This window comes from Haliotis rubra, unplaced genomic scaffold, assembly GCF_003918875.1.
Source record: "Haliotis rubra isolate DU_JTF1 unplaced genomic scaffold, ASM391887v1 Scf50, whole genome shotgun sequence".
Classification (NCBI taxonomy): domain Eukaryota; kingdom Metazoa; phylum Mollusca; class Gastropoda; order Lepetellida; family Haliotidae; genus Haliotis; species Haliotis rubra.
The window spans coordinates 2,470,569-2,496,684 of record NW_025767191.1 but is presented as its reverse complement, the minus strand read 5'-3'; the positions used below and the strand labels follow the sequence as shown (position 1 = coordinate 2,496,684).

Here is a 26,116-nt window from a genome sequence, read left to right as displayed (position 1 = left end):
GGTAGGTTGAAGGGAGGGAAGGAAAGAGACGCTGACAGTATGTTAGTGGTAGGTGGGCTTGGCCGGGCTTGGCGTGGGTCCGCCTCGGTTCTATTGGACAATGGCTGCCTCAGCACACACGCCGTGAAGCGGCATGTGATGACCAATGCTCGGCCTTTTCTACCTTAGAGTTCAATAAGACGTAATCAAAAGGCAGTAATATAGGTTTTGTGATCTTCAGAGGAACCAACAGACTCTCGTGGGATCTGGTTAGTGTTGGATGCACAAAACAAACACGTCTCATTTATTGTTCTTACGTGCTAGCGAAAGTTTACTGATGTCAGTTAAACGTGGATACGGATAATATCAGTGCAATAAGGATCACTGCATGATTAACTGACAGTGGAGTGCTGGACTGTTAGGCTGTAATTCCATTCTGTTAAAACACGGGAAACTTCAGCGCTCACAGTAGCACCGCCAAGGCCACAACACCAGCCCTTTCATCGAATTTTCTTGCCCACGTGGTTTGGGTACGGACGTCTTTTATCTGCAATTTGCATGTGTGGCGAGCGGTCTCGGGAGATACAATGTCAACACGACTGATACGAAGTCTGGCGCTTGTGAATTTGTATTGACAAATACCGAGATGTAACATGTGGTACAGGGAATACAGTGGCGGAGTGTTATTAAAAGTAACGAAAACATTCCAGTCCCGCTGTGGTTGTGAAAGATTGTTGTTTTTGCCTTTGAAATGCAGTTTTCATTCGGCAACGTAATGTTCAAGTGATCGAACAGTTTGGTTATTTAACAACGTGTGTGTTTAATACCCATTGGAACTTTCGGACAACGTAACTGACTTTGATTCCGACTTGAAGTATATTCATAAACAAACATGGCTATGAATGTCAGTTTTGATTACACAACAGCACCACCTGACCTGAACACACCATATGTGACTCCAATGGCCATGTTTGTGTCTGATGACAACTTGACAAACATCACCAACTCTGATGTGGGTACTGGTTCTCACCATGACCCGATGTCTCCAGCTACCACCAGTCTGTGGACTATTGTGGGATTGTCTGTCGTCTTTCTTATCATTGTCATCATTGGTGTCATCGGAAACGGATTAGTTATATTTGTTATTCTGTTAGATAGGAAAATGCGGCAGTCAATAACCAACTTGTTTATAATGAATCTGGCGATAGCGGACTTGTTGATCATGATGTTTGGAATACCAGAAATTATCCAGTTCATGATGAGGACTGGTTGGATCCTAGGGCCGATTGCTTGCAAGTCTAATCGGTTTATAATGACAGTGTCCCTTTACGCCTCTGTGCTCTGTCTTGTGTCCGTGTGCATCGAAAGGTAAGTAGAACATAGATATTGTACGGGTCAATAAACAAACCAGTTGTTTGTTTCTTGTTTAACGCCGCTCTCAGCAATATTCCAGCTATATGACGGCTGCCTGTAAATAATCGAGTCTGAACCAGACAATCCAGTGACTGACATGGTGAGCATCGATCTACCGTTCATTTCTTATCTGACTATCAGTCTGCATCTATGTGTTAACATACACAATACCCAAGATAAATAATGTATGCGGGCCATGCCCACTTACATAGAGAGAGTACTAAACGACACAACTGTTAAACATATGGATGTAAAATATCATATAAGAGATATAGTGAGTGACTGAAATGTTAAATTTCACATCGGAATAATCTTTGCTGTATACGACCTAAATGCACATTCTATTTATTACTGTTCCATTAGAATATATGACATTCGATATATTCACAATTCTGCTGAAATATACCATTTTCACATTAACGTGTATCAACATTATTTCTGCTTAAAGGAACATTGTAAACGAAACCGACGTTATAATGAATAATACAATGGTTATTTTGTAATTCCATACACGTATGTACGAAACCACATATCTGAGAGCAAAACAGGATTAGGATATAAGTAAATACGTAAGATACTTTATGACGATGGTATTATGTCATCGGGTTCTATTGACTTTTCAACAACTATGATTACGTATCAAAGCATCTTTCTATAAACCCTTTTAATGGAGGACAAAATAAACATGCAAAGTAGCGTGAGGTTATGATAGAAATGCTTTATTAAGCAGAAGGGCTTTACATAAAAAAGGTTGTCATATTTTCTTTTCAAAGGTGCCATATGTTACAAGTATCTGTAATTAGTACGCAGTACAGTTCTTTCATTACCTGCCTTAGCAGACAGTGGCATTAAGTCTGTGACGTTATTGCTGATATTCATTACTGATGTGTGTTCAGTCTGAGAAGTTGTTCATTAATCTTAAAGGAACCTTTTAATCCCTTAATCGTTGCTCTATGGTTCTAGACTCGTTTTCATACGTGCTTGTAGTTATAAGGCTCGTTGATTAAAACATTTTGGTTTAATCCTATCTGTGTAGCCATATTTGTTTACCCTTCGTTATCAAAGCATATACAGTATCCATCATAAAGTACGAATGAACAGTGTCTGTAGGTAACCGGTGGTGTATTATTGTGCTGTAAGAGCTATGCACATGTAGCCCATGAAACAGAACAGTTATATACCTTGCTAGAATAGCTTACATTGAAACAGCTGTTGGGCGAACCTTTCCAACAAAGCAGAACATTCCATGTGCATAGAATCAGATCGAAACTTTCATGGAATTTATAGTGTGCGAATATTTAAAAGGTTCAGGTCTGAAGTTTTGACATGGTATATGAGCCATCATAGCTTATAAAAGTTTCAAGTACATTCTTGGTATATCTGTTTCAATTTATTACCTTTAAGAGTTTGCAATACAATATATCTCACATATGACACAGTCCGTGTTTACAGAACACTCACATTGGTTGACAAAGAGAAGTCATAATCTAATATACTCCTGTTCAGGGAGACTGGTTGGCTCGTTCAAGTGAAATGCACTGGTTTTTGTCAACGAGTACTTCTTCAAAGTTAACCTGGTATCAAGTACTTGTGCAAAGATTAATATTAAGTGAAGAGTAAATCAAGTTTCAATAATCGTACTTTTTTCGAAATGGGATTGAAGAGCGGTGATATGAAATTGCTGTATTATTTTAAAAGGCACCAATACTCCATGTACATGGCTTCACATATAGATCGTTCTCTGATCAGTGGTTGTCTTTAGTTATTTTTGTTAATAGTTCGTACTTTACACCCTTGTCGTCATCTTTCTTTGCAATTTGACAACGAGTTACATAAATAACATTCGGAATTTCGTATTATTTCTACTTCGTAGATGCGAAAGTCTGGGACTTCATTTTGGGCAGACAATCCTAAAGTCTTCGTACTTTGGTGGTTCTTCTCCGATATTCAGATTCAGTCTACTCATTGACTACCCTAACATTTTGTTTTATCTTAAGTTAAAACACTACTGACACGATGATTAAGGCATATGGTAAATTTGACGTTAGCGCGTTCTTTCGGGATTACGTAAGGATATGAATACCCCACCCTTGACATGGCACGCGATATTGCGTCTCTATCTTCCTCAGTAAGATAAATACATATGCAGATGAATTCAGGATAAACAGTTATTGAACGCCTCTCGACGCTTTGCAAATCGCCTTACGGACTAAATCATTTGCGCGTATTATCTGCAAGGACAAGTATGCATCTAAGTTAGAATGAAACACATGAGACCTACGTGTCATATTTAGCAAACAGAAAATATCCCTTATATCACTGAGAACGATATTGAGCTGACTTGAATTTGGGTTTGTCGGTTAAGCGTATGTCCTGGTTGTATATTACTGGAGGATGGCTGTCTTGCCCATTTCTCATGTCATCAACGTGTGGTTTTGTCAGCTTCTCTGGCCGAGAAGCCCTTGTTGGTGCAGAGGGGTTAAAACTGTTGGGTTAAGATTGGTTTGAGCAACTCGAACAACATGCTGGGTTTTTTTTACAGATCTCTTCATTCATTCCATAACCAGTAATTTATCTAACTCCACATACTATCACATGGCCTTCAATATGTGTGTGACTAAAGTGTTAAACATTGTTCTAAATACATTTAAAGGATTCAGTGCACGCTTTCAAAGAGTGTACCCAGCTGGACATATGTACGCAGTTGTCTAACACACTTTAAGATACTTTCGGGAAACTTTTGGAAAACGGCGGTGTGTTGTTAGACGCAAAGGGGTTAATGGTTCGGTGTTGGGACAACGCATCTGAATTATAGTGACAGGTCCCTCTTATGAGATTTATATTTTGCAAATTACGTCATTACTGAGGGTTTATTGGGCCGAATGATAAATCCATTATAAGGACGATAAGGCCATAGCAGCTCTGTGTCTAGCTGTTTCTGGCAAGCTAATTTGAACGTAACCCTTACATAGCCTATTCTACTGCTGGGAGGCTATGCCAAGAAGATCGAAAGTTCATTACTGCCCACATGTACGGATCTGGAGTGTGATGGTGTCCATGCGAAACAGATGGCGTAAAGTAGTGTGTTCAAATTGACCTCTCACAATCACACACGTTTCCCTATATATATATATATGTATATACATATATATAATACATATGGAGACACACACACTCTCTCTCTCACTCACACACACACACACACACACACACTCTCTCTCTCTCTCTCTCTCACACACACACACGCATAAACAGGGAGAGCGAGCGCAAACATTTGATTTGATCACACCAGCCCCTGTATGTTAGTTATTGATGAAGGGACAGCTTGGTGGACCGGGCGCTATTGTTCAAATTATGGAGGAATCCATTTGTCAGCATGTTCGCTGAGTTAAACTGGAATGGCTTTCTTTGAAAGCAACGGCTTGTTATTTAACGTTGAACCGATGATTATCAGCTTTCCCTCGCATTCTACTTCATGTCTCGGACAGTCCGATAGTCCCACTTCATGTTGTTAAAGCAATATTAATCACCATGTATCAAACTGTGTTCTCGCCGAGACTTGCATTTAAACAATTACAATCGTGACATGTTGCAGCATTGTGGGTAGATCTATTACCGCACACTGGCGTAGAAAGATGTTCAATGCGCGGCACACTATAGACAGCGGTTCTCTGTGGAGCTTTTCTTCTGAGGGCGAGGCACTGGAAGTTATAAAGTTCCAGCACTCTTGTCTGTAAGTGGATTCGTTTAGTCGATGTCATAGTAAAACCTTTAACAATAAAGTGTGCCCAAAGCATGAAGGTGTTTCTAAGACCAGTTTTTCATGGACTCTATCGGGTTATGTGCTAGCAGACCTTTTGGACGATGATAAATGGATCAACTGGTTTCGAGTCTAGAAGAGGCGCATTGACTGTTGCAAGGAGCGGCCAAATAAATATGAGGCCAAGTTAAAAAATGGTCGATTCACATCAAACCCTTTTGACGACTGCGTTTAAGTAGCAATTCATTTCATGAGGGCAGCTCTACACTCTAAGTACTATCGTAACTGGTTAAAACTTGTAGTAAATCCTGTATGTTTGTAAATGTTTGTAATCGTGTGCCATGCGTGCGTGTGTATATAGTAACATGTTAATTTTGAACTGTTTGAAACACGGGTATAGGATCATAATAACGAGTACCAAAGTTAGGCAATTAGCCAATTTCGAGTTTAGAATTATCTCCCCTTCAATCGATTTGCATTCGCAAAACATCGGTAATTTCCGTACATCATATGTGACTCAATTATTCGAGAAAAAGAATTACTAACACGAACTACCAAACACAGTTCGGCATTGTTAGCGGGGTACAATCAGAAGACGAAAGTACCAAAGTAAGGCAATTAGCCAATTCCGAGTTTAGAATTATCTCACTTCCATCGCTTTGCATTCGCAAAACATCGGTTATTTCCGTACATCATATGTGACTCAATTATTTGAGAAAAAGAATTACTAACACGAACTAACACAGTTCGCCATTGTAAGGGGGATACAATCAGAAGACGACATTTATGTGTGAGGTAAGATAAGTATCAATCACGATTACACCTTTGACCAAGCAGATAGAGGTCAGCACCATCACATAAGTATATACCGGTTTCTGTTTGGTCAAAAGTGTAAGCATGAAATTTGGGGGATATTACCCACGGCTATTAACGGTAGTATAACACTCGCTGGATGTCGAACGTGAAACTGATGTCCCTGCTTGACACGCTGTCCCAAGGCATAATGATAAACGTCGCAAGTGAACACTTAAACTACTACATCATTCTACTGACATAATGTCTGGCGGCGTAAAGGCCCACAGCAAGGTGGCATGGTTGTATTGATGAGTTTTTTTCTATTTTGCCACAAAGAACTGTCGATTCAGAAAATATCACGTGAAATTGACATATGTAATCATGACTTCACATATTGTGCCCATGTGGGGATTCGAACCCGGGTCTTCTGCGTGACGAGCCAACGCTTTAACCATTAGGCTACCCCACCGCCCCCCATGTAATCATGAAAGCTAGTACATATATTATCTATCCATCTAGCAGTTATGTTACGGCTTTTAGAGCGAGTGCATGAGTTTAGCTTTACGCCGCACTCAGCACTATTCCAGCTATATGGCGGCAGTCTGTAATCAAACGAGTCTGAATTAGACAATCCAATGACCAACAGCATGAGCATCGATCGACGCAATTGGGATATGATGACATGTGTCAACCAAGTCAGCGAGCCTGACCACCCGATCCTTACACGACCATGGGTACTGTTCTAAAGACCAACTCTAACCCGGATCTTCAAGGATCAACTGCTTTTAGACTGAACACCTTGACAATTGACAATTCCCTACCTTATCCCTCAACCAACTCCCCCAACACAATCACAAACGTAATTACCTAAATCGCAGGGGAACTCTTATTAGGTATTTGGGGACAAAGCGTTGCCTTGCCAAAATATAACATCCAAAGAATATAAACACCTTTAAAATCTATGTACACTGAAAACAAAACACCTTTCAAAATCGTTTTACACTGAGAACAAACTGCGCCTTCGAAGATAAGAAAGAGCCTTTCCATAAAACGTATTTAGAATAAACTCCATATACCTACCGTAGACAATAAGATTAGATTTGACTTCCACAAGTCACAAGACACAAATTCAGATACTTGACGTACAGCATGCATCTAGTAATAAATCGACAATTCCTTAGTGATCATTCAAATTTTAAACATTGTCCCTGTTGCGGATTGTTTTACACGAGGAACACACCAGGAGCAACCCAAATGGATCCTTACTAAATGTTTATTATTTCGCAATTACATTAGGAGAAAAACGCTAACGAATCGAGCTCCCTGAGAAACATGCTAATGGCGGTAACTGGTACGTGTCAATTTAATGCAATTTCTATCTCGTGGGTAGAAACAAAGGTCTAAACAGAGCACGGCTGCGGAATAAGATGAGCCATCACACAAGTGTTAATTTGGGACAGTTTCAGGAAGATCCTTTGGGACTCCAAACTAACAGCGGATGCCAGGAGATGAATAGTTCACAACTGCTTGTTGATTTGGAAGATTACCATTGACTTTTGCGTGACTTGACACCGCAGATGGTATTGTTCGCTCATTGGCAGACACAATAGGAACTGCCATGTACTCCATACTAGGAATGACAGTTATTGGATACCAAATATGAATTACTGTAACTGTATAGGTGAATATGACCGTGTATGTATCTTCTAAGATCCCATTTTTCGTTACATCATACGTGTATATGATATGAGGAGTTGAGTTTCACGCCGATTTGAGTAATGTTCCAGCAATAACACAGGAAACTGGATACAATTGTACCTACAGCTTAAATCAAACCCAGGCCGTCGACAAGTGAGACACTGCTATGTATCTCAGTCAGATATATCTGATCGGAATTGGTTCTCGTTTTCTGTACGAAATTGTTTGTGGGTAAGCATGACGGATAAAGAGAGCTCCAATCAGTACATTATGCTTGGGTGTTCTTAATGATAAAATTCCCCGCTTTGGTGGTGCTGGAATGTTGCTTAGCGCGTTAACACAATACCCACACACTCAAACCTAGCGATATCACGAAGCGGTAACGATGCTACCTATTGACTTTTTGAACCCCACCCCTTAATTGTAATGTCGGCCCCAAAGTTATAATCGATGTATGATGGGACAATTACAGTGCATAATTCCATATGCCGATATAATCAGACCGAGGCAATGTTAGTCCGAATACATCGAACTCCAAAGATTCCTTAACATTTTACAACTGGGGGAGTGTTGCACATTACACAAGACACACTATCCAAGGTGGCTCAGTTGCATGAGTTCACAACGTCTAAACCTTGTTCGAACCTCCAACTCACTATAACCAGAGAGTAATATGATGAGAAATTGAACTTGTCAATTGGAGCAGAACCCTACTGTGGTTAATTGAAGGAGTAGGAACTCATTTCAAATAGTAACTCAAGTGTAATGCCTTCAGGCTGGAACATCCCTAAACCTTCTTCACAGTACGAGGATTGAATTCTATAAGTGCAGTGAGGTTTAATTACATTAAGATATGCAGAATCGGTAAGGAAAAAAATAATTGCATCCTTGTAATTCTTTGATGTTAAAGGATAGATGGTCGACGGCGCGCCAGAAATCCATTAGGTGCACAGCCTTAAGTTTTAAACAAGTACAGTGTTGATTCAATCCCCTACGTGGTACACACGGTAATATGATTAACAACATTTGATTTAATTCTTTAATGCCTGGATGAATTACTGTTTTAGTGAAATTAAGCCACTTGATCAGAGATGCAATTTTCAGATGTATCTGGATATGCTTAATGCGTGCTCACAGAATTTTTCACTCAGAAGCCGCATGTGCTTTACAGGTTTAGATTTGGTACGTGCTCTGGTGAAAAACTATAATTTCACAATGCAAAACAATGAGTTCAGAAGAGTACTGCCATCATTAAATGTTAAAAATTGGTAATATATTGCCTCGCTTTTGGAAATGCAATGTATTTCATTTACTCTGAATACCTCGACATGACATATCAGTTGAATAATTTACGTATACTAGTAGTTAAATTACATGAAAGTCGTTGCGTTGTGTTTGTAGTCGCGTTCACGTTCGCTGGTATTCAACTCGTGCATTCATATCTATGGGCGCATTATGCCTTTAATTACCCTTCTTCATGGGTTTCGCAAATGTGATAAACGTCTGATATCTTCTTCAACTTAGGATTTCCTCACAAATGCCAGATACAACCGAGATACTGTTCAACGAGGCTGTGACATGAAATCGACCTCACTCAAAGAATTCCGACAATTGTGGGAATTGTAACTAGTAAGCATCAGGTGAACTCCATGTATCAATTCACCTTTCATTGCCCTCAACAGGTGAACTCCCTCTATAAACTCGCCTTTCTTTGGGGGCTGTGGGGTAGCCTAGCGGTCAAGGCGTTCGCTTGTCACGCTGGAGACCGGGGTCGACTCCCCACATGGGTACACAATGAGAAGCCCATTTTTGGTGTCCCCCGACGTGATATTGCTGGAATATTGCTAAAATCGGCGTAAAATCCAACTCACTCACTCACTCACCTTTCATTGACATTAACAGGTGAGCTCCCTGCATAAATTCCATTACATCATAATGCATTTTAGTCCACATCGGGTGTTCAGTTTGGGCGTTCTGAGATAGTCACGCCGAAAACCCTGGTTCGATTCCCCACAAAGTGTAAAGCCAGTTTCTGGCATATTCCAACATGCAGGATACAAACATACTCACTCATTCACAGTTTGATGATCATGTCCAACGTCTGCAGCGATGAGGCATTCAACCGTGCACACTGAAACACTACGTAGCCTGTTTGTGTTTTTGTAATCTGTACACCTTGGTAGTCTGAAGGAAATCATCGTCTTAAGATAAACAAAAACGTTAAGCGGAATGCTCGTCTTTTGCGACCACGACTGAAATTCATAAATTCATTGGCGATACATGTGAGTGCAGCCTCTTGGTTACTTGGTTATGATCCCACGAAGCTGTTGGTCGTCAGCTTGGCTACATTTGACACAGTAACGTCGGCAAAGTAATGAGGTAAAGGACCGGAAAAGGTCTGACCAAAGACGGACCCGTGCGACATCAGAACCCGAGGATCGCGACCTCCTTTTCAGCTTGGTTACCCGACAACCTTTTGTCACCTGTCTGAAGAAGATTTGACGGCCCTTTAGACAACTGTCATCACGGATATTACATCAGAGATATTAAGTCAAGAAGGCTATTGAGATCATTGCATGGACCGTTTGGCATGGTATTTGGCGAGGCTAAGCTGAAACTGAAAACATGAAGGAAGATCCACCAGACGGATTAGGGTAAGTTCTTACTGGTATCAAAGACAGACGTATCGGAACTCTGACCAAGCACACACAGTAAGGTTCTACCAACAGTCCCTCAGTTGACAGTTTGATTATTAGCCTGTCCCTTCTATTCAAGCTTGACATGGACATTATGAAGGGTGAAGGATGGATGTGTCAAAACCTGGATCCGATCATTATATCACATTTTGAAAACCCCTCTGGCTGGCAGACACTGCACCAACTCGAGAACACGCCGCTTAGGAAAGGTAACATAGTTACAGAACACCATCACAAACAAAAGTCACAATCCGATGGAGCCCATCATGGACGGCCTGAAGCTCAAGATACAGAGCGTGGACCATCAAAGACTCAATTTCCAGGAGCTGGTACAGCACTGCATCGAGAAAGAAAACACATATCACTGGAAACTATCAGACTTCTCACCTCTGTCATGAGAATGGTTGAGGCGATATTCAGGGAAGATTCCAGTCATAACGGTCATTATAACTATTAGCAACAGTTTAGTGGACACGACATTCTACGGCACCCTTGGCCTGTAGTTCCATACGTATGGCGCGTTGCAATTTATGCAGTCGAGAAAACAATATTATGAATATTAATTCCTGAAATGTCCTTATTGCTCTCCTTATAACTATTACTCTTTTAGGAAATAACACTTGTTCGGGTATCGTTGCAACTGCATGCCCAAATCAGCAATTTTCAACGTTTTCTAGGTGCATGTATATGGTCCGCCGACATTCCCCAGGATAACCAATCTGCTGTTTTGGAAACGTTTACCTTTGTATTTAGATAAATACACATTCATAAGGGTTGTTTCGTCGTGACTTTTTATGCGAACCTAAACGCATGATGACAAGGCCGACGAAAAATGCTATCATGTTGTCAGGACCTGAAACCAATCGCTTATTATCGTAGCTCCAGTGAATGGAACGTTTCCGTAAAGAGACAATTCTAATCATCATGTTGTTGAAAAACATTCCATGCTTGCATCAATTTACATATTGATATTAGTGATCTACCTTGATATAATAATAATAAGGTAACTGGTATTGTCATAAACTACGGGAAAGAAACTGCATTAATTGCTGTCAACACTTTCGAAGTTTCTACCTTTTTCTTTTCTTTAGTAGTGGATGTTGACATTATGTCCTCTTTCTTAGCTTTTATATATCAATACTCATTCACTTAGTGTTGTTCATTTCAATTCGAGGTTTGCAGAATTTACCGATCTGAAAGAATTCACAAAAGGCATTTAATTAGATTTTACGAAGTATACTTACGTTGGGAAATTACATCTATCTCCAAGTTGTCGCGTCCTTCTTTCAGTAGGGTCACTAAAAGCTCGGGGAAGATCAAATATGGAGTGACCAACAAGTGATGTCACATCGGACATTATGATATCCTTTCAGGCCGCCTACGGGGAGTGGCCACTCAAATTTGCTGAGTGATAAATATATATCATAAATTATTAAGGCGATGCATATATTTTACTAAGACCAATTTTCTTCTTCTTTTTAGTATAGTTCCAGTTCAAAAAACTCAATATGGAATTTGATCGTGGGCTCCTTAAGTGTTTTAAGCAGAATTGATTGCGTCCTAGCCATGAATACACCATCTTCCTCCATTATGTCATTACATTGATTCTTCACAAAACCTCTCAAGGACATGTTGCACTGCCTACTATGAATAAGCCTACTGAGGCGTCGAGAATGAACCCTACATGCCCACACTGGCTCAGATATAGAACTCTCAACGAAAATGCAATTACCGCTTCCTTGTCCTCGACCGGCGTTGACGTTGACATGACGTCATGTTTGACCAAGCAGGATTTTGACAGGCGGATGAAAAATAAATTCCGCTTTCTCAAAAGCGGCTGGAATCAAATCATCCCCCGAACACATGTCTACAAGTCCCGCCGTTATAACAGATTAGTGTGTGCTTGAGTTGATTATAAGGTCACCCGTTCACCACAGGTCTGGTTCAATCGCAACGTTGAAGTCTTCCGTTTGCTGAGACTGGGGGGATGTTTGTTTTGACGATTTGTAATTTGGTTGCACATTCCATGTGTCTGGCACCGTCCTTTTTAATTTATAATAGAAATGCAACTGAAGTCAGAGAGCTCTCAAGCGAAGTGGGCATGTTTCCTACTTCATGTTAGGCATGTCTCATCACCATAAGATAACTACAGTCATCACCACAGCTGACCGCTGCTATTCATCATGTACCATGTCGACGATGTCCACGTAGATTCAGTAGAATATTCATGCTTGTACCAAAGGTGTCTACATATCTCAATGGATTATGTCCTTTAAAACAGTAAAAATGAATTCAATTCCTTGGAGAGACACATTTTGTTAATAACTCAGCTTCTCAAAGTTATCCACCAAAGTCCCAGTTAGGCCTTGGTCTCCTGTGATTATTAGATCATATGTCATTATATATGACCTGTGTACTCTCATCTTCTCGCACTGACAATTAGATGTTGGAAGCAAAATGTTTGGTTGCTATCTATATACAGAGCAGGTCATGTTTACCCTTTACGCGAACGCTTGATGTTATCACAAATTGGCAGTTATCCTTTCATATATATTTCGCTTTTTACGCCCAGTTGTCCAATCGTTTCAGGTTGATATTTGAGACTGATTATTCTCTCGCTTTGACGTGTTGAATTGATAAACGAGGATTGGCAAAAATGTGAAAGTTGTAATTCTATAATTTACGAACCAGAATAACTGAATCAACACACCAAATAATTATAGATATCAACCAAGTTCTATTAAAGTGGCACAAGCACAATTATCAGTTACTGTCGCCTACTTTTTCCATAATATATATTAAAGCGGCAAAAAGCTTTCCACAATCAGACGAAGAATAATTCATTCCTTGAAGCCTAATATGCATCGACATATAGTCTATTACGCTTTCTGAGAGTGTCCAGTCTCCGTAAGCTCATCCTCGTCGTCAAACTGTAATGTTCAATCTTTCAGAGCATATTCCATGTTAGCCAGGCGCTGCAAGTAAACCACCGCAGGTCATAAACACGACGTTATGACCTTCATTCTAATACCATACCGCCTCGAACAGATACTTTACGGTCCTATCTAATATTTAAGTAATGATGTTAGAAGATGAATTTTTCACATCCAGTGACATAAAATAGACAGTGAAGTCACAACAGTGTACTCTTCGATTATTATCACACAAGGGTGATTTCTTCTTGCTGTGAAAGGATATCCTTAAACGTTATGACTGCATATCACCCGCATGTCCGTCCTTGGAGAGAAGGTTGCTTCGTTTTACGAACAGAAAAGCAATGGTTTGGTTATTAATCCGTCTGTGGTGTCTTCAGGACAGATGGTGTATGCAAAGAGATATCAATAAATAGAAAGCTATTACATCTTTGTGATGTGGGATCGCTGTTCGCAATTACAGAGTCATATCAAATCAAAGTTGAAGCTTACTATTCACCATGAAATTATGCCCTTCCAGTAATGTATTAGAAAACCAATTTTCTGCGTATCTCTATTTTCTATTACTGCGTGAGTGACAGATGACTAAGTTTGATTGACAGGTTGTACAATCAATGAGGCAATGTACATATTGAATAAAGCTTCTGGTACAGGCCTGGGAGTCCAAAGCCTAGGTCAACGTTTATCTCCCCTCTACAGTACGTTAATCAATGTTTTCGTCCCAGTGTAACCCCACACCTTTATATTGAACAAGATCTAGTTTATTATTGAAGAACAAATATTGATACATTTCAGTCTGTGTGATATATTTCTTTTCGTCTGTGAATTTATTAATACTAACGTGGCTCTACCTTTTCCCACAAACAGATTTAGAAAATTAAAACATATTACCTTTCGTTACTTTGGTTCAGTATTGATATATTTTTTTACAGTAATTTATCCTCGGTATATCCGTTCATGTCGTAAGGAGTTAATAAACTCAAAGCACGTGATAGTAGTAGGAGCGCACAAACAATTGACCACCTATGAGGACTGTTCCGTCTTATTTCGTGGATTGATGATAACGCAGTATTCAATAAATTCTATACCATTCATCCACGAACACACAGACCTTGGAAACTGAATTGATGACTGAATCTGTTCAGTGATTACATTATTTTCTATCATCTCGCTCCAGTGTTCCTCAATACAAGCGACAACCCATGCTTGTCGTAAGAGGCGACTAACGGGATCGGGTGGTCAGGCTCGCTGGCTTGGTTGACACATGTCATCGGTTCCCAATTGCGCAGATCGATGCTTGTGCTGTTGATCACTGGATTGTCTGGTCCAGACTCGATTATTCACGGACCGCCGCCATATAGCTGGAATATTGCTGAGTGTCGCCTAAAACTAAACTCACTCACTCACTCACTCAATACAAGTTCAATACAATATGAGATATAATCAGTTTAGATTTTGCTATCTCACCATGTCTCATACCCGTTCAACCGGATATGTATTTCGTTGCATACGTTGTTATTTTCATCACTGATTTCGTGTTTTCGTATGACTGCAAAAGTTGTGTTCAGCTTCTGAATGTTTTATTATAGCCACGTGCACGAAAATATGGATTCCTGTCTGTGTTCGGCGAGTTGCTATTGGATCCCCACCCTGTACCCATAAGAAAACGTTATGGTAAAATCTTTTGTAGTGAGATATGACTCAGAAAAAATAGTCATCTGTATAATAGTTTTAAGGATGTTTACAACTACCCACGTTACCTCTTTATCATGAAAACGTTGACAGTATAGGGTATCATAGTGTCCAGGAACGTAAGTCCCAATACATTCATAGTAAATTTAAACCTACTACTATTTTTAATCGTAGTATATATGTTATTTTAGTATATGGCTTGATTTATTTAACTTGCTAACAGCTGACGGGATGGTGTAAATCCAGCTAGGGTCCATGCAGGAAGCAAAAGAACTGTAAGTCCCCATGGTCCCTAGCATGGTGACCTACTTTCAGTTGTTGGCAATATGTAGCCTATGTTTATGTTGTATTGTCAACCATAGTTAAAATGTTTTAGTGTTAATTACTAGTTTTAAATTTAAATCTGTGACAATCTAGTTCTTTTACTGTCCTTCGCTGACAAGATTTTTATAATTTACTTTCTTGTAAAATTATAACTTGTTTATAGTCACGATATGGCTAAAATATTGCCGATGTGACTTAAAATCTTAAGTCACTCACTCACTCACTCATAGTGTCCAGACATGAAGCTTTCATTGTTGTCAATATTTCAGTAATTGAATGTACCATAATTTAGAGCTAATATTCCTCACTCACAGCACCTTCAACGTACAACTCTGAAATATACTGTTTCAAATCATGATAATCGTGGTTGCGCTTCGTATGTTTCATTGTTTTCTGATTCATTGTTTACCTTGTTTGAGACCGTGGCGACGCCAATATAATATCATATTGCCAACACCAATACTAATATATAAAACGTCGAACCAGAAGGGAGGTGGGGTAGCCTAGTGGTTAAAGCGTTCGTTCGTCACGCTGAAGACCCGGGTTCGATTCCCCACATGGGTACAATGTGTGAAGCCCATTTCTCGCGACCACCACCGTGATATTGCTGGAATATTGCTAAAAGCGACGTAAAACCAAACTCACTCACTCACTCGACCAAGAATATAGCCAAGGGAATATAACTACAATGTCTTTACTTATTAATCATCTCCCTGTATCACCATAAAGACACAACAAACAATTGTTCGGATGCATGCGGAATAAAGCTGTGTACAATATTAACAAACCAACAATGCCGCGTTCACGTTGCACACACGTGCATGACCAACTACCGAGCTATTCATTCCTTTGTTATGCGCTACAGGTTTTTGTGTAGCAGGAGTCTGGCTGCAACATATGTGTGTATTCTTGATATGATCAAGGACTCTGCTTACATGTGTGTATACGTGTATATAACGGTACTCAGTTTCAACTAGAATATCTATATATTATTCAATAAAAGAGCTATGGTTCAACAATCTTATTCAGTCTTTGTTTTTAATGACGTTTATAACTAGTCAGTGACAGCCTGTAATGTTTCTATATCATGATAATAGTGAACATGTGTGTAAATATATTAAGTAAATCATATTTCTATTGACGTATCGTCTTGCTTTGTGTATTTAATTCAACCAACACATTTTTTCGCGAGATCTATTCCTATTTTTCGTAGCATACCAGACAGTTATCGGGGTCGGGGCGTCTAATTTTCTACCATCTTCAATAAATTACCATCTCGACAGTCTTAAAGGTCAAAATGTCTTCCTGATGTTTTCCACGTGTGCCTTAAATACGTTAATGTTGTCAATCAAGAATTTAGATTCAGATTTATAGGTCTTGAAGTGTCAAGTGTATCTGTAATTGCGTTGATATCGTGCTTGAAGTAGTGCCTTTACCTGCTTTACCCTACTTATAGAAATGCAGATAGGTTTGATGGTTGTTCTAGACATGTGAAATCTCTGAGACTTGGTATCCGTTCTACATTTTAAACTGGACGAAGCAAATTGAATCGTATCGACTAAGACTAATTGTGATACATGGCAACTGTAGTTTTAAAGGCATTACATACTTTGCAGTAATTGTCCCTGCTCTGGATAAATTAAATTAAATTATTTCATATAATCTATTTGGGGTAGCCTGGTGTTTAGACCCGGGTTCGTTTCCCATGGCAACAATGAGTTGCGCTCATTGTTGCTGTTTTCCGTCATGATGTTACTGCAACATGCTAAAATCGGCATGAAAGCACACACAATGCTCAAAATCATTATAATTGGTAGGAGCAGAGCCTTTACCACGTCCACAAAGAATTTTTAGAAAGAGTGATTGTACGATTTTGACTATATCATGAACATGTGCTTATGAATATATAATCAACAGTGATGGTACTAGGTGATGATACCGAACAATGTCAATGTAGTACCATAATAACAAACAGTGACAACTGTATGTTGTCGGAATCTCGCATATCCCCCCAAAAAACAACAACAAAAAACAAACAAACGAACAACAACAACAAAACAACAACAAAAAACAGCAACATATTGAATCTATCCGGGCAGAAGCCTCTCCCAATGATTATTTCAAAATTGACAAATTTCAGGTTTACGAATCCTATTTCGTTAGTAACGTCTCTTATTTCGTGAAGATGGTCCAATAGAAATGAACCGCGAAAAGGATTACCATAAAAAACGAGAATGTTTAAAAAGAGGTTTCGATTGTGAGTTTCTTTAAATTAGAAATTTCATAATCGGAATACTTCATTATCCGAACAATCAATTCACAAATGATATAAATCTTAAAAGCTCAAAGTCATGAAACATCTAGATTTCTCTTTTACCAAATAGTTTAGCACATACTATCAACCGTTCCTCAAAACAGTTCGAAATAGTTGTGGCCTGTTTATCTCCATTTGACATCCCTTTTGACACTTAAGTTAGTTCAACCAGTTAGTAAGGAAATGGTCTATCGATATTTGGACACATGTTACTTGGTAAGAGTGTTCCGAGTGAGAAAATATTTTATCCAGCAAATGATTGTGTTTTCGCCATCTTCACCGTAGTCGACAATTACCCCCATGGGAATACACGAATGACTTCTTAAATGAATTCAGTTTTCTTGTACTTCGCATTCAAATAAAAATATAATGGATAACTCTTGGTGTTAAGGTAAATGACATTGTTTTTTACCTCCTTGACTTGGGAGGATACAAAGCTTTAAAGGAACGAATTCTATTTGACAAAAAGTCAATGATTAAGTAAAATTGTTTGATAACGTCTAATGAAAGTTATATTGCTTTTACTTCTCACAGATCCTATTTGTAATATGTACCTGAGGGAATTTTGATGTGTCCTCAACGAAGGAATCAATGAGCTTTTCACACCTTGCCTCAAAGCCATCTCTTGCAGTGAAGAAAATGTTAATGGCTGATTTAAGTAATTGTGTCGTTTGACGGTAGATGAAACATGATGCATCGGTGCGGTGTGTGTCCCCTCATAAAAGAATAGAAAAACTCCCCTGCGTTTCACATCTGCAAAACATAACACATAAAACTCAAAGTCAATCTATTCCATTCAGATAGTATCTCTCACTCACAGATGAAAGCTCCAAAACGTTGTAGGCAATTTTGTCCTTCAATTAACAACATGCTGAGGTGTAATGTCAGTTAGTGCAACATTTGTATTATGCAACACTCAATGTGGAGTTGTGCATACGGACTTAGGAAGACTTGAAGTGAAGGTGATGCTTAAAAAAACGTAGCATGTTCAAAATGAAAATGCAAAAGTGATAAAATGTGATTAAGGACACCTTTATCAAAAGTGATAAAATGTGCTTAAGGGTACGTAAAAGGGTGTTTAAGGGGATCAGATGTCGTAAAGGGTATCTGCCACAAGTGTTATTGATGCTTTACCAGGAATCTGGTCAATGTAAAACTGTTTCATGAAGCAGAGGGAATTTCTTCTTTCGGGCAATCAGGGCAATGTTCGTTTTCGTGTCCTTTTTTAAAACTATAATCCTAAATGTATCAGAAGGGTAAATACTGCTACGGATATCATACTACACATGTTTTGAGTTACTGCGTCTGACAGATAAATTGAACTATAATGGCTACAGTGAAATAAAAGCCGAATTTGTTGGTCGCTTGTTATTAGGTTTTGACAAAGGAAGAGGTCGCGACTTGCACGCACTTCTTAGATTACAGCTTGTCATGATGGTAAAAATCCACAGGCTGCTCCATAATAAGAATGTGCATCTATATATTGCCCATACTGGAGTTTCATGCTGTGAAGGATGGGATATTTGGTCTATGTTGTAATAAGTGGATTGAATCTCAGATTTGTTTTTTTGCATTGTTTAATGTTCAACGCCGCACTCAACAGAATTCCGCCTATATGACGGCGCTCTGTAAATAATCGAGTCTGGACACAGTCCAGTGATAAACAGCACTTGCATCAATCTACACAACTGGGATACGATGTCATGTGTCTCGTTAGCCGCATCGTAAGACAAGCATAGGTTGCTGAAGACCAATTCTACCCCGGATGTGACGGGTTCATTGTATCTCAGATACACATACATCACAGTGAGGACGTTGATAAGAAACAGGTGGGAATTACGATTAACAGTGACATATACCACCTGGAACTAACCCGTACCAGATAGCTAAACAAATACGTTTGCCGTTCAGATAGACATAATCACAGACATATTGCTCAGAGAGATCGTATTAACGGTACTATGTAAGCGATCGGATAGACATATTCAATTTGTCTGGCTAATAACATCGCTTCTATACATTGTACAAACATTTCAATCACAACTGTTGGACAGGGCATTTATCAACCTCAGATAATACAACTTGCATTATAATACACGTTGTAACGTTATAACTAAGGGGTGTGGTTCTTACGTATGTGTCTTGTAGTCTAGGATATGAAGCCTGTGTATATGTGATGTGATGTAAGATGTAAAATACTTATGATGATATAGCTGCGTGGCCACTGTATTTTACAAGACGAATTTCAAATTTAAGAAAATACGTATGTGTCAAGAAAAATACATATTCCCAGTGAAACATCCCAACCAATAACGTTTCCCAACCTATCAAGCTGTGGTAATCACTCCTGGGTAGCTTAGAGTAGTAAAGAATAAAAAAGAAGAAGAAAAAAAATATGCTTTAATAGCATTAAATACCATTATTATGATAGTTCGATCGTTTCATAAAATGATTACGCGTGTCTACATTCATTAACTGATTCAGTAAAAACCTTAAAAGATCCTAATTTAAACGTTCATGTCATGTAATTTATTTTTCAGTGCAATTTGTATTCACTTTAACATACTTCAATTGACCGACATGCTGATTGACATGGCCATTAGGAAATTAACCATCCACTAATGTCTGTAAGCTGAAAAAGAGTGCCAGTTAAGTTTGACTTTGAAGCCATGACATTGCACCTATGTAGTCACTTTACTCATCCCTCGTGGTAATCAGGAGGAGGAAAGGTTTATTGGCTAGTAACGATCCTTTATATACAGCCCGGAAATGGTCAACCAATCTATAGTACTTTATCAATAAGGATTAACAAGGACGTGCCAGAAACAAACTAGAATTCCGATTATAAGTGGGCCAGAGATTTCATCTCCTGCCTTGATACAGCAGCTGAATACCTAGAAATCTACTTTCAATGAACGGGGTCCAACCAATGGAACATGACCTCCCTGTCTGGCATGGGATCTCCAGCAGTAATATGAAAGTGTAATCGAGTGGAAAACCCGGATTTGGGACAGGATTGAAAAATTAGAGAAAACACTGAAATGAAAGCGTTGCCCGTGTACGAACCAAGTACAGTACATGGGAAGGCCCAAGGGTTGGCGCTAATATTGGAAAGGTATGGGATTTAAGGATTGAGAAGTACATGTAGTTGGCAGCCTGTAAGTAAGTACTCAATTCATCCGGATGATGACGTTGACAACAACATTTTGCATCATTTTTACTAGACCATATTACAATTATGTTCTAACAGGAACTTGTCTGTGTTTATTTTTGAACGATGAGTTAAGTCTCATACATAGAAAATAATACGATTTTCCACCTTTAAACGTTGTAATCTGTAAACTTACTGAATAAGAACACACTGAAACTAGTTAAGTGTTAATCCACAGTAATTCAAGAAAATATGTTTTTTACAGAAAATCAAGGTATCGCAGTCGTTTGATTCACCGCCAAGATACGACTATTTTTGGGGTGTTGTTTGGTTGTCCTTTTTTGTTTTGTGTTCAATGCCATTGAATTTTTCAGTTGGTATGTAGTCTATTGGTAAATGTATAGCTGTACTCTGTTTAACAACGCCATGACGTGAATGGTTAGAGTGTACATGTAGTTGTAATAATAATGCATCTTTTAGTATACACGAATCAAAGTCTCAGATTATAAAACGTGATCGATTTACACTAACTATTATTTTGATTGATCATTAAAATATGCTATATATTCCTTTCAGTTCTGATACTGAGTGCGTGTACAAGCATAAACCCATATTATACACGTAAAATCATCCATGTTGCTCTTCAATCGTCTCGAACGAACGAATAAGAATATGTGAGAGTCTATGTATTTAGGAGCATAGATATTCAATACTATGGCACTCCGTTACTGACGTTGTGAGGCCGAGTTGATATTTATCAGAATGAATCGGCGTAACACGCTGCCTCCAACTAGTGCATATGTATACAGTTTACTAGCATGTATGAAGCTGCGATTGTCTGAAATAAATAAAAAATGCTTGTAACAATGGTGTTTACGGTTCAGTGACTACACGGTTAAATACACATGAACTCACACACACATTAAGTACCGTTGTACTGTGGTAATATCTAATTTTTCAGTCAGCCATAGGGATCGATTATGAACTAGTTACTAATGTCATAAACAACGATCGATGACGTCATCTTAATGTTGTTGCTAATCACAACCCTTAAAGGGTTATTCGAGAAAGCATTCCTAACATAGAGATCTACACCAGTATCGCTTTTGACTCCACAGATAGCAAGGACCATCCCTCCATTTTGAATATGATTAGAGCGTTTGTTAATTAACATAAAGAAAAGTAAGTGATCATGAATATATTTAGGTTCTTGTTGTAAAGATTGAGCACCAAAATATTAATGATCATATTAACTTTTATGGTTCAGTGTAGTACAATAAACTTGATATGCTGATATTGATTTGCAGACATACATGCAATGTTAACCACTGTAGACCACACAATGCATTTTGAAAAAAATATCCATATCAGTATAATTCTGTTCAGTTTTGTTGACCACAGTTATAATAGTCCTTAGAGCCTGTTTATCTGCCTATAGTCGGGCGTGACGAGACTTGAGGTGTCGTAGAGCTGAATGACTGAAACAGAAATACTCGAAATAACTAATATTGATAACCTTTACATGTCTAAAGCAAACTCGCCTTGATAGAGTGTTTGTCCCCGTTGTCGGGCCTAACGATCCTGCATTGACCAGATCAAAGCACACACACACTATTCTGTGTAATCAATCAAGCATATATGCATGAAGCTCAATACAGATTGACGTATGTTCTTTTGGCAACATGTGTTTGGGCGGTAGTGAAATGTAACACATCTTGTTAACATATGTTTGATATATCGCTTCAATTTATTCCTACGACAGAGATAAAATGACGGGTGTGTCAAACTTGTCTATAAAAATTATATCTTTGTTTCTGAAATCAATAACACACCAAGGCATCACGACTGCAGTACTTTGCTGACAATGTAGAGTAAAATATAAACCAATGAGCCAATATACACTCACAACATTGCATCAATGTATCCCAATTAACTCACATGCTTTCTTTGAAAATATACACATTTGTATTACTAATCTCTATGGCTTTCAACTTTACCTGTTCAGCTAATGATGCACACCCATTAAGTAACCAGCTGCCGTCATCAACCCATCAGCGAGATTGGTACTTATCGAACACAAACTTTTAAGAACAAGGGAGCGTTTAATTTATCATCCAGTGTGTTTAATGACGCATGTTTGGTTTTATTACATTGCTATTTAACACCTATTAGTTCTGTTAAAACGTTCAAATATATATATAACACAGATCTCAATTGAACACATAACCATTTTCCAAATAAGTGAGTGAGTATGATTTTATGCCGCTTTTAGCAATATTCCAGCAATATCATGGCGGGTGACACCAGAAATGGACTTCAGACATTTTGCCTATGTAGGAATTCGAACCCCGGTCTTCAGCGTGACGAGTGGACGCTTTAACCATCTGGCTACCCCACCGCCTCTCTCCAAATAAAATGTTCTACATTTTAACACAATAAATTTTGCCATTATGTCCTATCCCTTCTTATTCGATCGATGTATTTATGTATTTATGTACTTGTACAGAAGATATATGCAATGTCTATTCGTGTGACTCTTATTGAACATAACTTGCAATTAGGTTAGACATTAAATGGCATGTTGCATGAATCAAAATGATTTTGTAATGGGGAAAGGGGTGTCCCTGTAGAATCGAATCTAAATCGAACTTGTTACATAACCATATTTTCGTTTATAACGGACTCCTTCCACTCCTCTTATTTCCCTACTCGCAGCCGTGTGTACTAAATGGATAGACATCTTGGCGTAATTGCCAGTAATGTAGGACAACGCGGTGGACCTAGTAATTCCTGGCCATATCACGTACTTTGCTAATGTGTTACTGGAGAGTAAGATAATAAAACGGAGACAGCAAAGGCATTCTAGTCACGATGGAGAGGATCCAAGGGACCACCGTATTATAACGGTAATGCAGATTTTCCGTGAAGTATTCACAAATCGTGTCAGCTTTCGCGAATGTAATTGCTCGTTTCAGCATACATTTAATGCATTCAGCGCCCAGTAATTGGGTTTCCAACTCCCATGTTTACATGGTTATTGTAATTTCTTCAAATATCATTTCAGGGTATATTAAGGCTCTGTCTAATACTTCAAACTGGATTATACGACATTGGACGATGTGTAGACGAGTAGGGTCTGTATGCGCCCATCAGTCCGAAACTTAGTGTTGACATGGATACAGCTGGTTGAGCCTGTTCTTTAGTTACCCGCCATGAGAATACTGGGAATGTGATTGTTAATATCCCTGTGATATTATACTCACCACCACCAGTCCCTGTCCCACGCACCTCCAGTGCCTTCCATTGGTTCAGAATGAAGACCATGACACTTTGTTAGATACAGCATATATCAAGTCATTTTACAAACTAAATCCATGTACACTTTCTTTACATTTGTATATGCCATCCTTGATTGTTCAAATTATCGTATTATATTATTATAGTATAATTAACAATCACATTATATCGCGTATGTCATAATATCATATGGCGTGTCATGTTAGTGTGGGAGGAAATAAGACAAATCTTGGAATTGCACCACTTTGGTGTTACCTACGGACAGGTGGAATGCGTTGACAAACCAGGAACGATAGTCAATGCAATCCTCCTTCGAAACCTTCAAGGATTGATTTCTATCTAGCGCATAGACTGCAGGTCTGCAAGGCAAATAGCTGCACGTTCTACAACATGACCCGTGCCTTTTACTAAATGTATGGTATGGCACACTGAATAATCGGGGATGTAGATATGCTTTCTGAAATACTTAACTTTATGTTCAGACAAGTGATGTAAACACTGAAAGCATTAACCTATTAAAAGTCGCATGTAGCAACAATTACAAGATTGTCGGAAGAGACGACTAACGGGATCGGGTGGCCAGTATCGGTATTTTTACTGATGTATTTCATCGTATGATAGGTACGTAGATCGGTTGATCGGTGCTCATGATGTCAGTCACAGGATTGTAGGGTAGAGACTCGATTATTTACACACCACTGCCATTAAATAAAGGTTTGCAGAGTACGTCATGAAACAATAAACAAACATATAATTCATATCAAATATTTTATTTTTGTTTTTTCAGGTTTGTGGCGATAGTGTTTCCCATTAAGGCGCATATTGTGTGTACACGGAAGAAGATCCTGTGCGTCATAGCTTTCATTTGGCCCGTCGCTATAGGCTGTGGACTGCCTACATTACTCTTCAACCAAGTCACACCAGTGGCTCCGGGACTTTCATTGTGTCAGATCATCTTTCCAGGAAATAACTTCCAGTTCTTTATTATTTTCAAATATCTTGAATCGGTGTTATTTTATTTTCAACCCATGATCATACAGATAGTTCTGTACGCGGTGATAGGTCGAAGGCTATACGCAAGTACAGAGGAACTGAACACTCGATTCCAGATGCGTCCGGACGCACACTCCAAAACAGAAAGATCCGCTGACACAATAAAGGCAAGAAAGGGCGTTGTGAAGATGCTTATAGCAAGTGTGCTTATTTATTTCATCAGCTACTCACCGCAACAAATTCACCTTTTATACAACACGTTCTCGAGAACACCGTTTCCAGAAAGTTGGCCATTCCTTGTTTTTGTTATGATTATAACCCATGTGAATTCCGCAGCTAACCCCGTGCTTTACAGCATATTTAGCCAGAACTTCCGCCGGAACTTCAAGCGATGTCTGTGTTTCATTTGCTATCGGATGGAGCGGAAGGCATACCGGAGGACAAGATTCGATTCCTTCGACTCCCGTGCTGTTTCCAGAAGAAACAGCACATCCCGCACCACTATGTCCAGAGTGTAGATTCCATGTGGACAAGATTGTACATAATGAGAAATTGGAAGACACATATTCGAGACACACAATGAAATCTGATCATGTGTACTGTTGTGTGATATACATACACTGAACACAACGATAAATGGGTCAGTGTGGTGTAGTTTACACCATTTGTCAGCAGGGATTGTCAGATTAATGTTTCAAGGTATATCATTAGAAATACAGTATTCTTGTTTGTTGTATGAGTTATCTATTTCGGAAATGAATGTACTTATAATTACAGTGCAATATTGGACAATATTGTAGTTGTTGTGTGGTAGCCGATTTGCAAGCACACTTGATGCACAACGTCAAAACGTGATTCTGAAGACTGGCGTATGATAAACTAAAAAGATCATCGATTTGTTATGTTTGTCTCGTTATGAATGTAAAATTATATTTTTGTGCTTCTCATAGGCACTAAGTCGTATATGACGCTCATATGAAATAGACACTTGTGTTATTTGATCATATTTTTTCTGACATGTGCTTTTGCTTTGAGAAAGGGAAATTTATAAAAGTATACAAAACTTTCAAA

General features: G+C 38.8%; 1 protein-coding gene across 1 annotated transcript; it reads left to right on the top strand.

Moving 5' to 3' along the window:
• On the top strand, positions 1–26,116 carry LOC124291838 (neuropeptide receptor 15-like). The gene is made up of 2 exons (XM_046728911.1): positions 1–1,347; positions 24,840–26,116. The coding sequence occupies exons 1-2, from the start codon at positions 872–874 to the stop codon at positions 25,561–25,563; spliced, it is 1,200 nt and encodes a 399-aa protein (XP_046584867.1). The 5' UTR covers positions 1–871; the 3' UTR covers positions 25,564–26,116.

Bases quoted from the DNA above. Each gene is read 5' to 3' on its own strand.
- LOC124291838 (XM_046728911.1), top strand. From the start codon at position 872: ATGGCTATGAATGTCAGTTTTGATTACACAACAGCACCACCTGACCTG. The intron at 1,348-24,839 runs GTAAGTAGAACA...TTGTTTTTTCAG, and splicing joins GTGTCCGTGTGCATCGAAAG to GTTTGTGGCGATAGTGTTTC.